Source organism: Hemibagrus wyckioides, linkage group LG03 (genome assembly GCF_019097595.1).
Source record: "Hemibagrus wyckioides isolate EC202008001 linkage group LG03, SWU_Hwy_1.0, whole genome shotgun sequence".
NCBI classification, from domain to species: domain Eukaryota; kingdom Metazoa; phylum Chordata; class Actinopteri; order Siluriformes; family Bagridae; genus Hemibagrus; species Hemibagrus wyckioides.
In genome coordinates, this window is record NC_080712.1 from 25,408,041 (window position 1) to 25,421,428 (window position 13,388).

General features: G+C 40.6%; 1 protein-coding gene across 8 annotated transcripts in view; it reads left to right on the plus strand.

Annotated features, from left to right (window-relative positions):
- Positions 1 to 13,388, plus strand: part of arid4b (AT-rich interaction domain 4B) — a 123,144-nt gene that overhangs the window by 79,617 nt on the left and 30,139 nt on the right. For all 8 annotated transcript variants that reach the window (XR_009204036.1, XM_058384367.1, XM_058384395.1 and 5 more), the window contains one exon: positions 1,478 to 1,572. Coding sequence is in view for 7 of the 8 variants with exons in the window: in XM_058384367.1 (XP_058240350.1) it covers positions 1,478 to 1,572 (95 nt within the window). In the remaining variant the exon portion in view is untranslated. The remainder of the gene's footprint in view (positions 1 to 1,477; positions 1,573 to 13,388) is intronic.

The following is a 13,388-nucleotide window of genomic DNA, read 5'->3' on the forward strand; positions in this document are numbered from 1 at the left end:
CTTTTATTGGGCAAAACAATTGCCCAAATTGGAAAAAACCCTCCAAGAGGTAGGTGTATCTGCTTTAAAGTGATCGATCTAGAGAAGATTATACTAAATATAGGTTTTTCAAACGTCTATTTAAAAAAAAAAGGATAGATCAGACAGCTTGTACAAGAATAATGGAAAGAGTTTGGAGAAACTGAAGAAATGCTCATGATCCAAATTATACCACCTCAGTTCATGGCATGTGGTTGCCAATGGAACTAGTTCCCTTGTATTTATTGATAGTGACTGCTAGCAAAAGAAACAATATTAGAAATTGTGCAGAGATATGCTGTCTGCTTTCAGACCGACTCCCTAAAAAAAAAAGGCATAGAAGTGGCATGTTCTGCAATTCATTTCACTTGCTGAAGCCAAAATGCCCAGAGAGAAAATAAAATCTGATTGTAGCTGCCTAAAAGCAGAGCACTGAGGTCACTTTTAATATTTATTATTTAACTTTGGCTACAATATACTGTGGTACATGGCTGAAATAAGAGTCCTGACTTTACAGTAGAAAACCTGATATTAGTGATATAAAGACTTGATTAAACGTTACATATTTTCCCACTTTTAATGTGACCTAACTAAAGAAATTCAATAAAGAAAGGAAATGAAAACATTGTTTTATAAGTGTGCAGATGGAGTATGACTGCTCAGAATTAATAAATGACATTCAGAATCACATTCAAAAGATATCAGATGATGAAGTGGTTCTGATAAATCCATAATATTAATCAGCTGTTTCAGTAGGATTTTCTGGACATCATCTGTGTTTCATCCAGCTGCATATATTAAGACCACTCTCATCAACAAGCTTCCATCTACAGAAGTGCCACTCACTGGTTATTGTTCTTTACTGCACCATTTTGAGTAAACTCTGTAGACAGTTGTGTGTAAAACTCCCAAGAGATCAATAGTTATAGAATACTCAAAGCAGCCCATCAGGCACCAACAACCATGTTATTGTCAAAATCACTAATATCACATTTTTTCCTTATTCTGATGGTTGAGTGAACATTACCAGAAGCCGCTGGCCCATATCTACATGATTTTATGCATTACCCTTCTTATCAGCTCTTAGCTAATTAGTGACTAGAAAATATCCCTAATAAGCTGCACTGATTTTATGTACGATCTGTGGTTTGACCACGAGTCATGTAGCAAAATTGCCGCAAGACTAAGCACCAAATTAGTTGAGCTTTTTAAAAAAAAAGATAGATCCATAAATAGGCGAAATTTATGTACTTAGATAAGTGAACGAAAGTTTTTCTTTTTTTCTGACAAGAACTTTCACAATGCAACTCTTTCAATATTTCAGTGTAAAATAGGGAGGACTAGATCTGTTTAAATCATTTTATTCGTCTTAGAAGGTCTGTGTGCCAGGAAGGTTTAACTGTTGATGCAATCATGTTTTACGCAGTTTACTAATAGTTTCTAACTATTTTCTGTCAAGGTACACCCATAAACAAAAGACCAGTGCTGGGCTACAGAAATCTGAACCTCTTTAAACTCTACAGGCTGGTGCACAGACTTGGAGGATTTGACAGTGTGAGTACTTGGTTATTGATTTTCACTCTAAAGCAGTATTGTAATTAGACACAGCCCCTTATTCAGATAATACTGAGGAATTAATGTCAAAGCCTCTCTTATTTACTTAATTTCAGAGATAAATTTCAGCATTTCCTTGGAATTTTAGTTTTTAATTTGATCTACTTCAGTTAGTAAGATGACATTATGGTAGGTATGTCCTCTCAATCTGGAAAGTACACATAGGAACTGAACTTAAAGAATAGACAACTGTGTGGCCATCAGACACTCCAGACCAAAGGGTTAATCTGAAACATTTACAGAGCCGATTAAACTAGATTTTTTGCTTGGTAGTTGAACTGTGCTTACTAACTTTATGGGTGAAATGATGAATTATATCACATTTTAGATGCAATACATTTGCATATTGAACATTATATACATTATGTAGCAAAAACAATAGAGTTAACATAAATCTATATTATAGATATATATCTATTATTAAGTACTGCTTATATTATGAGATGTAATAAACATTTAACATTAATAAACCCATAAAATTCTCATACTGGTATATCAGCATTTGTGGCAAAATCATATCACAACACCAAATCACCACATTATAGTACTGAACACATGAAAACATGAAGTTATAGCACGCGCACACACACACACACACACACATACACACACACACACGTCTCTGCTACATTTAGGCAGAATTACCTGGCTGTCAGTTGAAGTTTCATCATACCTTGGCCACCTCTTGAGCAAAGGAAAATGTACAGTAAATTCTAAAAGTAATCTCGATTGATTGTTGACATATCATGGAGTTCAGTACAATAGATTATAATGCAAGATATTGGCATTGGCCGAGTTTTCATAACCCATTTTGAACGATGAACGATCAAAAAGATAATCGTGTTGCAGTGTGTGAGAACTTGAAAGAACATCAGCGAAATGACCCAGGATTCCTGTTAATGGTCAAAACAGGCAATAAGACTCAGCTCTATGGAAATACGCCAGTGTATCGAAAACAAAAGAAAAAGAATATGATTGATAGATTTCTATTCTTCTATATTTCTTATCTATTCTCTCGACAACAGGGAAAAACATCCAGAATGGTGCACCCAAACCTGGAACTTGCATGCAATGCACCTGCATGCAATTCAGATCAATTTAATTTTATTTGTATAGTGCTTTTATCAGTGGACATTCTCTCAATACATATTTACAGAAACATAAAAATTCAGAATAAAAATTGTTTAAAAGTTTAAAGTTTAAAAATTAAATTCAGATTTAACATATTTCATATTAACATAATTCATATTGATATAACATTTAACAATGGCAAGGAAAAACTCTCAGATGATGTGAGGAAGAAACCTTGAGAGAAACCCGACTCAAACGGGAACCTATCCTCATCATGGTGACCCCAAAGAATGTAATTATTAATAATGTCGTTTCTACAACTGTATATCATCATGTGGAATTGTGTAACCAGGAGCTTTGAGCAACTTATAAATATGAGCATCAGTGTAATTTCTGAATTTATTATAGTTTTAATTTTTTCCTGCTGAAGCCATCAAACGTTAGATGCCAAGTGCAAAACCGAAAGTGGCGACAGCATTTCAAAGCCACCGCCAATTGGAGAATTGGTGCTATCTACAGCAGCCCATGTGTCTCCAGGTAGTCCAGTGAGCACCTCCAAGTGATTGATCAGGCAGATCTAAAAGCAAAGGGGGTCAGGAACTCTTGGAGCTCAGGAGTAGCATGAGAGGGAGAGAGAAAATTTGGTATGCTTGTGATCATGTACTGATTAAGTTCCTGAGGAGCTCTTGGTTGCACAGTTCCTTGTGACTATAAACTGTTGAAAAAAAGGACATTATCAACATTTACATTATTTACTGTCCCGTGTCACCCAAATGAGGATGGGTTCCCTTCTGAGCCTGGTTCCTCTCAAGGTTTCTTCCTCATATCATCTCAGGGAGTTTTTCCTTGCCACTTTGCTCATTGGGGATATATAACACAACTTCAAGCTTTTAAATACCATGTTTATGAATATAATATATACAGCTCTGGAAAAAAAATAAAAGACCACTGCCCAATCTCCAGATTTGAACCCTATTGAAAACCTCTGGAATGTCATCAAGAGGAAGATGGATTGTCACAGACCATCAAGCAAAGCTGAGCTGTTTGCTTTTGTGCAAAAAGAGTGGTATAAAGTTACCCAACAAAACTGGTAGAGAGTAGGGATGCCACAATACTCAGTATAATATTGAACTGTTCAGTACAACCTCCACGGTTCAATACGTGTATGTAAACCGCGTTTTTTCCATTTTTTCCTTGAAATAATAATCATTTCCATGTGTTTTATTACTCTCTGAACTGCCTGTTTGTGTTTGCCTGTACTGAATGTCTTCACGCTGACACATTAAATATCCAATCAGTGATCGCTAAAGTTAGGGGCCCTTAACCATGCTTGCGATGCTGGTGTCAGATTTCAGACTCTAACCATGGCGAGCGGTGAAGTGAGACAGAAATACGAGGAAGCACCGCTGTCTTTCAGATCTGTGGTGTGGGAACATTTTGGATTTGCTGACTATGATGCCGATGAAACAAAACTGTTCATCTCACCAATACATGCACCTGTAAGAAAAAAACATAAGAAACTGATTATTTTGCAGTGGTCTCATATATATATATCTGTATCTCAAACATGAGTACACCCCTTTATTATTTATAATAATAAATAATAAAGGGGTGTACTCACTCATTTATTCTCAAGGGTCAATACTATAGAAATGAAAATTGGATATACTTTAGAGTATGTGGAGCTTGTATAGCAGTACAGATGTACTGTCCTCTAAAAATAACTCAACATACAGAGTTTATTGTCTAAATAACTGGCAATGAAAACGAGTACACCCTAAGTGAACATGTCAAAACTGTGTGCAAAGTGTCAATATTTTCTCTGAGCACCATTGTTATCTAGCCTTAATCCTCCTGTGCATGGAATTCACCAGAGCTGGATATGTTGTTGCTGGGATCCTCTTTCACTCCTCCATAATGATATCACGGAGCTGCTGGATGTTAGACACGTGGCACTTCTCCACCTTCCATTTGAGGATGCCCCACAGGTGCTCAATAGGGCTCAGGTCTAGAGACATACTTGGCCACTCCATCACCTTCACCTTCCTCAGCAAGATAGTTGTCATCTTGGTGGTGTGTTTGGGGTCGTCATCATGTTGGAAAACTGCTGTTTGGCCAAGTTTTTGAGAGGAGGGCATCATGTTCTGCTTCAGAATGTCACACTACATGCTGGAATCCATGTTTCCCTCAATAAACCGCAGCCCCCCAGTACCAGCAGCACTCATGCAGCCCCAGACCATGATGCTACCACCACCATGCTTAACTGTAGGCAAGAGACAATTTTCTTGGTACTCCTCACCAGGACGTCGCAGCACATGCTGGACACCATCTGATCCAAATACACTATATTGCCAAAAGTATTCGCTCACCCATCCAAATAATCAGAATCAGGTGTTCCAATCACTTCCATGGCCACAGGTGTATAAAATCAAGCACCTAGGCATGCAGACTGTTTTTACAAACATTTGTGAAAGAATGGGTCGCTCTCAGGAGCTCAGTGAATTCCAGCGTGGAACTGTGATAGGATGCCACCTGTGCAACAAATCCAGTCGTGAAATTTCCTCGCTCCTAAATATTCCACAGTCAACTGTCAGCTGTATTATAAGAACGTGGAAGTGTTTGGGAACGACAGCAACTCAGCCACCAAGTGGTAGGCCACGTAAACTGACGGAGCGGGGTCAGCGGATGCTGAGGCACATAGTGCGAAGAGGTCGCCAACTTTCTGCAGAGTCAATCGCTACAGACCTCCAAACTTCATGTGGCCTTCAGATTAGCTCAAGAACAGTGCGCAGAGAGCTTCATGGAATGGGTTTCCATGGCCGAGCAGCTGCATCCAAGCCATACATCACCAAGTGCAATGCAAAGCGTCGGATGCAGTGGTGTAAAGCACGCCGCCACTGGACTCTAGAGCAGTGGAGACGCGTTCTCTGGAGTGACGAATCGCGCTTCTCCATCTGGCAATCTGATGGACGAGTCTGGGTTTGGCGGTTGCCAGGAGAACGGTACTTGTCTGACTGCATTGTGCCAAGTGTAAAGTTTGGTGGAGGGGGGATTATGGTGTGGGGTTGTTTTTCAGGAGCTCAGCTTGGCCCCTTAGTTCCAGTGAAAGGAACTCTGAATGCTTCAGCATACCAAGACATTTTGGACAATTCCATGCTCCCAACTTTGTGGGAACAGTTTGGAGCTGGCCCCTTCCTCTTCCAACATGACTGTGCACCAGTGCACAAAGCAAGGTCCATAAAGACATGGATGACAGAGTCTGCTGTGGATGAACTTGACTGGCCTGCACAGAGTCCTGACCTCAACCCAATAAAACACCTTTGGGATGAATTAGAGCGGAGACTGAGAGCCAGGCCTTCTCGTCCAACATCAGTGTGTGACCTCACAAATGCGCCTCTGGAAGAATGGCCAAAAATTCCCATAAACACACTCCTAACCCTTGTGGACAGCCTTCCCAGAAGAGTTGAAGCTGTTATAGCTGCAAAGGGTGGACCAACGTCATATTGAACCCTATGGATTAGGAATGGGATGTCACTTAAGTTCATATGCGAGTCAAGGCAGGTGAGCGAATACTTTTGGCAATATAGTGTAAGTTTATCTTAGTCTCATCAGACCACAGGACATTGTTCCAGTAATTCATGCTCTTGGACAGATTGTCTCCAGGAAACTTTTTGTGGGCTTTCTTGTGAAAAAGCTTCAGAAGAGGCTTCCTTCTGGGATGACGGCCATGCAAACCAACTTGTTGCAGTGTGCAGCATATGGTCTGAGCACTGACAAGCTGACCTCCCACTTCTGCAACCTCTAAAGTAATGCTGGCAGCACTCATGCGTCTGTTTTTTAAAGCCAGCTTCTGCACCTGACACACAGCATGAGGACTCAACTTCTTTGATCGACCCTTGCGAGGCCTGTTCTGAGTGGAACCTGTCTTGGAAAACCTCTATATGACCCTGGCCACTGTACTGTAACCTACTTGTAGCCTAACCCATCTTTGTGGAGAGTAAGAATTCTAATTCTCAAATCCTCTGAGAGTTCTTTGCCATGAGGTGCTATGTTGATCATCCAGTGGTCAGTATGAGTGAATTGTACTCAAAGCACCAAGTTTTAAATCCTCTAATATAAGATACACACATTTGTATGGTCCTATCAAGCTGACGAAAATATAAACATGATGAATAGGACATGTGACTTTGCATGGTTAAATGATGTACAGCTGTTATCACTTAGGCTGTACTGCTGAAATTTGAGGGGTGTACTAACTATATATATTTGGCTTTTGGGTGAAATTTATGGAAAATGTAAAAAGTTCACATTACAGTGATATTATATCATGAAAGTCGGGCATTTAGGTAGAAGCATGCAATGGTGATTTCCTCATCTCAAACAATTTATTGAAACAAAAGCCAACAACAGTGGTGGGTATACCAAAACAAAAAATGTCAATGTCTCAATAATTTGTCATGTGCCCTTGACCATCAGTTACAGCTTGACAACGACGTCTCATGCTGTTCATGAGTCAACTTATTGTCTGCTGAGGCATGGCATTCCACTCTTCTTGAAGGGCAGCCCTAAGGTCATTGAGGTTCTGAGGTGCAGGGTTATGAGCCTCTACATGGCGACTCAGCTGATCCCATAGGTTTTCTATGGGATTCAGTTCTGGAGAAAGTGCAGGCCATTCCATTTGAGGTACCCCAGCCTCCAGCAGCCGTTCCCTAATGATGCGACCTTGTGCTGGATGAGCTGGAGCATTGTCGTCCATGAAGATGAAATTAGGCCTGTGTTGTTATTCAGGTATTGTATTGGCTTGCCACTGTACCATTCACAAGATGCAGGGCAGTTCTGTATTGAGTAGACACACCTGCCCAGAGTGTAACACCACCACCACCAAAGGCTCATCTGGTGACAACAGTGGCTGATGCATAACGCTCTCCTTGACGTCTCCAACATCATTGGCGGCCATCATTTCTGCTCAACGTGAATCGACTTTCATCCGAGAACAGCACTGAGGCCCACTGGTCCCTGGCCCAGCGTAAATGCTCCCTGGCCCATGCAAGATGATGTAGGTAGTCTAGCACGCAGACCACGCTGATGTAAACGGTTTTGAATGGTCTGACGTGACACTTGGGTGCCTCTCACCTCCCTTAAATGTGCCTGGAGTTGAGTGACATTCATCATCCGGTTCTGCAGGGCACTGTTCACAATGAAGCGGTCATCAACGTGGGATGTGGCCAAAGGACGTCCACTTCTATGCCTTTCTGTGACTCTTCCAGTATCTCTGTATCTGTCACAACCTGCTGATGACACTCTGTGACACTCTAAGCTCAGTGGCCACTACCCTCTAAAACATCCTGTTTTGAATGGCGAGGTACTGTTGGTCAGTTGATAGGTGTTGTCTTGGTCTCATGATGTCAAAATGTGAACAGCATGATGAAGAGGACTGTTAAATACCAATTCTAACTGAACCAGAAAATTTATTGGTCAAACATGGATCAAACACCAGTTGTGAATTTTGCCGTTAAGCACCTTGTTAGAGAACAGCAAGTTATGCAAAAAGTACTGAAACACTGAACAGTTGGACATGTGCATTCAAAAGTGTAGAGAAGGTCAAATTAAGTTCACCTGTAAAGGTTATAGTGCATTTTAGGTGCATCCTGAAATTTCACCCGAAAGCCGAATATCCTTAACTTTTTGTAAGTAGTGTGTGTGTGTGTGTGTGTATATATATATATATGTATGTATGTATGTGTGTGTGTGTGTGTGTATTTATATATATGTTTAAATTATATACATAAACATAAGTTTGCATACACTGCAAGAAATTGTAAAAAATTGCCTTTATTTGGAAAATATGACTGATAATACAAAATAGTTTTTTCTTATTTAAGGATAAATGGTCACATGAAGTTATTATTTATCACATAGTTGTTTGACTCTTTTTTAAAACCTTATGATAACTGAAATCACCCAAACAACCATGATCAAAAGTTTACATATCCTTGAATGTTTGGCCACATTATAGGCATACAAATTGACATACAGAGGTTTAAAGTTTAGTGTTGAATTAACTCTCACACAGTTGATTTCAACACTTTTTTCAGGCATTATTTAGCTCCACACTCTCCAGAGTTATATTAACACTTTCTAAATATTGAAGCATTTTACTCTATGCCAGTGTTCCTTCTTTTACTCACAATTTTTTTTAAATAGCAATAAAAGAAGTTCAAAGAAATAACTGTTACAATCGGACTCGGAGGCAGAGTGAAATTCCAAACAGCAACTTTAATGAGGGAAGCAGGCAGAAGGCAAAACTCAGGCAGCAGGTAAACTTAAACGAAACTAAACCGGCACATGAAACAGAAAGCTTAAATGTGGGAATCGTGACTAAACAGACTCAATACTCGCCATCGTCCCTGACGAGTGGGCGCTTTAAATAGGTGCCGGGAAATTAGGTGCAGGTGACGCAATTACAGCTCAGGTGACTGATCGCAGTAGTGTGGCTGGGACCGGCATGTCCATGACAATAACACAGTTGAGAGTTACATTTTTAGCTATTTGGCTATTAGTTTTACCTGGAAAAGTGTTAAATAATCTACACTTAAAACACTGTTAAATAAACTCCTATACACAAAATAATTTCTATTAAGAACTGGTTATGCATGTAACCCAGTCCTGTGTATGGAAGGAGATGCTATGTCTTGGCTTGACGCTATAGGAACGCCTCTTTGTGGAAGCAGTGTCTGAAGCTATGTGAAAACACACAAATCTATTGGCTCAAGGAGATCATGTGGTGAAACAAAGCACCAGCAAGACCATGAAAGGGCATCTACATCCACGTCCAAGCTATAAAATCTCATAAAAGTGTGTGGCAGACCCAAAGGAATAATGTTGGCTGCTGCTGCCATGAGCCCCAATAATCTATTTGCCTGTGCAGTAGAGAGGAGCCAGGGCAGCATCTATGCATTTTGTGAACATGCATGGAGACAAAGCTAGGACGAAAGTGAGAACTTGATACTGGTATGCTTTGCCCCCAATTGTGAACCTGAGGAATATCCTGTGTTCTGGCCAGATGCCTATATGAAAGTATGTGTCTTTCAGATCTGTTGTTACAAATCAGTCCTCAGCTCTGATTTGAGACACATTCAGTTTGAGGATTAGCGTCTTGAACCTTCACGACTTCAGGGTATGTCTCAGACTGTGCAGATCTAAAATTGGATGCACTCCCCTGTCCTTTCTCTGAAAGAGCAATGACAGTTACTGCTGGAGGAACAAAACCTGCTTTGTGTCAGACAATAGTGTGTGACAAGCCTTGAAAAGGGGGAGGAGAGAATTTTGCACCCTTTTTCTATGGTGTCTAGAACCCACTGAGACACATTCAGCAGAAGTTTCCATGCTGCCAGATGGTCTGACAGAGTGGATAAGCCTCAACATGTCTCCACCATGTCTGGTGCCCTGAGACAACATGCTGGCAGGGACCACCCCATGAAATGGAGCTAAAGAGTAAGTAGGAGCCATAGAAGGCAAAACTGACTGGGAAGAAAGGGTGCGTCCTTCATGGAGGTGGTGCATGGCCTGATGTCAGGTTTAGAAACTGACGACAGTAGCCTGCTTACCAGGCCAATCCAACTTAGTTTGAAAACATGTCTTTAGAAGCCACTCTTCACTCTTCTCTTTAGAGCCTGATGCAGACAATAACATCATCATATTCAGACTGGGAGAAATCATGGCTCGAGCTCCCCAAGCTGAAGTGGAGTCAGCAGAGAGGGCAAGAGAAAAGGATTCACAAGTCTCTTCTTCCATTTCCACCAGATAGGTAGTGTATACACACACACATATATAAAATGTGTGTGTGTATACACTACCAGTCAAAAGTTTGGACACACCTTTTAATTCAGTGGGTTTTTTTCTATTATTAGTGTTACATTCTAGAACAATACTGGAGATTGAAACAATACTGCAGAACTATGAAATAACACACATGGACTTAAGTAATCCATATGTAATGACAACAAAAAACAGTCAGTTGTTATTTTAAGACACGAAGGTCAGGTGTTCTGGAATAGTTCTTGCAAGAACAGTTTTGTCAAGTGCATTTGCAAAACCCATCAAGCACCATGATGAAACTGGCTCACATGAAGACCATCCCAGGAAAGCAAGACCAAAATTTACCTCTGCTGCAGAGGAGAAGTTCATTTAGAGTTACCAGCCTCAGAAATCACCAATTAACAGCACCTCAGATTAGAGCCGTTATGATGGGTTTACAGAGCATCAGTAGCAGACATATCTCGATATCAACTGGTCAAACGAGATTATTGTGTATTTTGGCCGCCTTCAGCATTGTTTTACAATGTAGAAAGAAATAAACATCAGGAAAGACCATGGAATGATTTCTTCAAAAATATCAGTTTGTCCACATCTTGATCTTGTGGTGGTGACAGTGTCACCTGCCGTTGAGAAAACCCTCTGCCAGGTAACCTTTGCCAGCTTGGATTTAGGTTTAGTTAGATTTGGATATACAGACTCTTGAGCCTTCCACCAGGCAAGCGGGTTGGAATGAATTGAAATGCACTCCTTTGTCATGTAGGTGTAAACTTTATCCTTCAGCTAATCAGGCTGGTACTTTTTTAACAGTTTTGAAGAGTGGGCCAAAAATTTCTGCCATGGCTGACCTCTTTGGTGGAGGCGAAGGTGTTGCTTCTGACTCTGCTGTTACTGCTGATGGACTGGGCTCTGATGAAGTTGATGGACTGGGCTCTGATTAAGTTGATGGACTGAAATGGCTAATTAGTGAGTTCAGTGAACATTATAACAACATTAATATGATGTAATGAAAGAAAATATAAAGATAGCAAATTATACATACTGTGCCTGTTGTGCTGTGCTCAGACCTTCTGTGATGAGGATATCTTCATAGATTCTCTGTTGATAGGCTGGATCAAGATGAGGAAGTGTCTTGGAACACGTATCAAGTGCAGTGCACTTGTGAAGGAAGTCCTCAGGATCAGGGTCTGAAGAATACCTCGTTTGCAGATTTTCACTGATGGCTTGCTTGATTTCCTTGGCAGTAGGAATATCATCATCATTTTGTTTCATGGATTCCGAGCTCATTTTTTTAAATGTTAAGATCATGGAAACTGAAGGTGTTGTTTCAGTGCTCAGTATTGTTGTGACTATCTTCAGAGGCTTCATAATCTCAATCACACTCTGCAATGTTCAGCTCATGGTCAGTCAGGCAATATCCTTATTTTTATGGGCTCTTTCTGTTAGAGCTGAATAAACAGCAGATTTTTGTTCAAGACACCGCTCAACCATCTCATAGCTGGAGCATGTGGGCACGTTGTGTATTAAACAATGTATTGGCAAGTTAAGTATCTTCTGCTTTGTCTTCAATATATGGGCAGCCACTGAGCTGCAGTGGAAAAAGCCAACAGTTTTTCTTATTTTTCCCAGCAGTCAAGATACCTGGCTGACTGCCATTCCTTTCTGTGATGCCAAGTTGTATGGGCAAAGCATCCAATATGTGGACCCAATCCTGTATCACTGACAATATTAACAATGATTCTTGCCTTGTCAGTGGTCACTGCAACAGGCTTAAGTTTCCACTCTGCTACTGCCTCTTGGAGCTTCTCAGCTAGGTGAGTGCTTGTGTGCTGTTAATACACTGGCCTCGTTTGTAACACTGGGCTTTTCATTTCCCACTTAGAGTTGATGAAGTGTGCGGTCACTGTGAGATAGCTTTTGGTAGCACGAGAGGTCCATCCAATTCGCGTTCAATCACTGCTCTCATGCGTGTGTATAGAGAAGGGACCGCAGACTGGCTTATGTGCACACAAGATGGGACAGCATAACGTGGCTCGAGCACATTTAATAAATACTTGAAGCGGGGATCCTCTACACTATATATGGGCGCACTGCAGATGAAATGTATATGCCATTTGCCTCTGTAATAGCTTTTGGTCCTGCTAAGGCTGCTTAAAAGCTGCAGGGATTAGTTGTTGCACTATTGTAGTTTTTCTGCCTAACTCCGGTGACTGACACATCTATTCAATTTCAATTCGATTCAATTCAATTCAATTCAATTTATTTTGTATAGCGCCTTTTACAATGAACATTGTCTCAAAGCAGCTTTACAAAAGAAGAGAAACAGAGAAAGGGGAGGGGGAAAATATATAACTAAATAACTAGAAATAAGAATAAATTATTAAATTAAATTATTAAACTATTTTATTTTATCCCTAATGAGCAAGCCTGTGGCGACGGTGGCAAGGAAAAACTCACTGTGATGATATGAGGAAGAAACCTTGAGAGGAACCAGGCTCAGAAGGGAACCCATCCTCATTTGGGTGACACTAAACAGTAAATAATGTAACTATAACTGATTAATGTCCTTTCTACAACAGCAATCAGTGGCCCATGAGGAACTATTAGGTCATTGTAGATTCTAAGGTCATTATAGACACTATCATCTGGATGATGTCATTTGATATGTGTTAGCATATTGGTCGTATTTCCACTCACGTACCTTACAGCTGCCTTACAACGGTGACACACTGTTATTGTCCTATCTGCAACTTGCTACCCTTTACTGCCGTACTTCACAGGAAACCCAAAACGTTCCCACACTACGGATTTAAAACATGCAGGCAGGTCTTCAAGCTCTTGTGTGTTGTCTGAACTTGCCATTCTTGTTT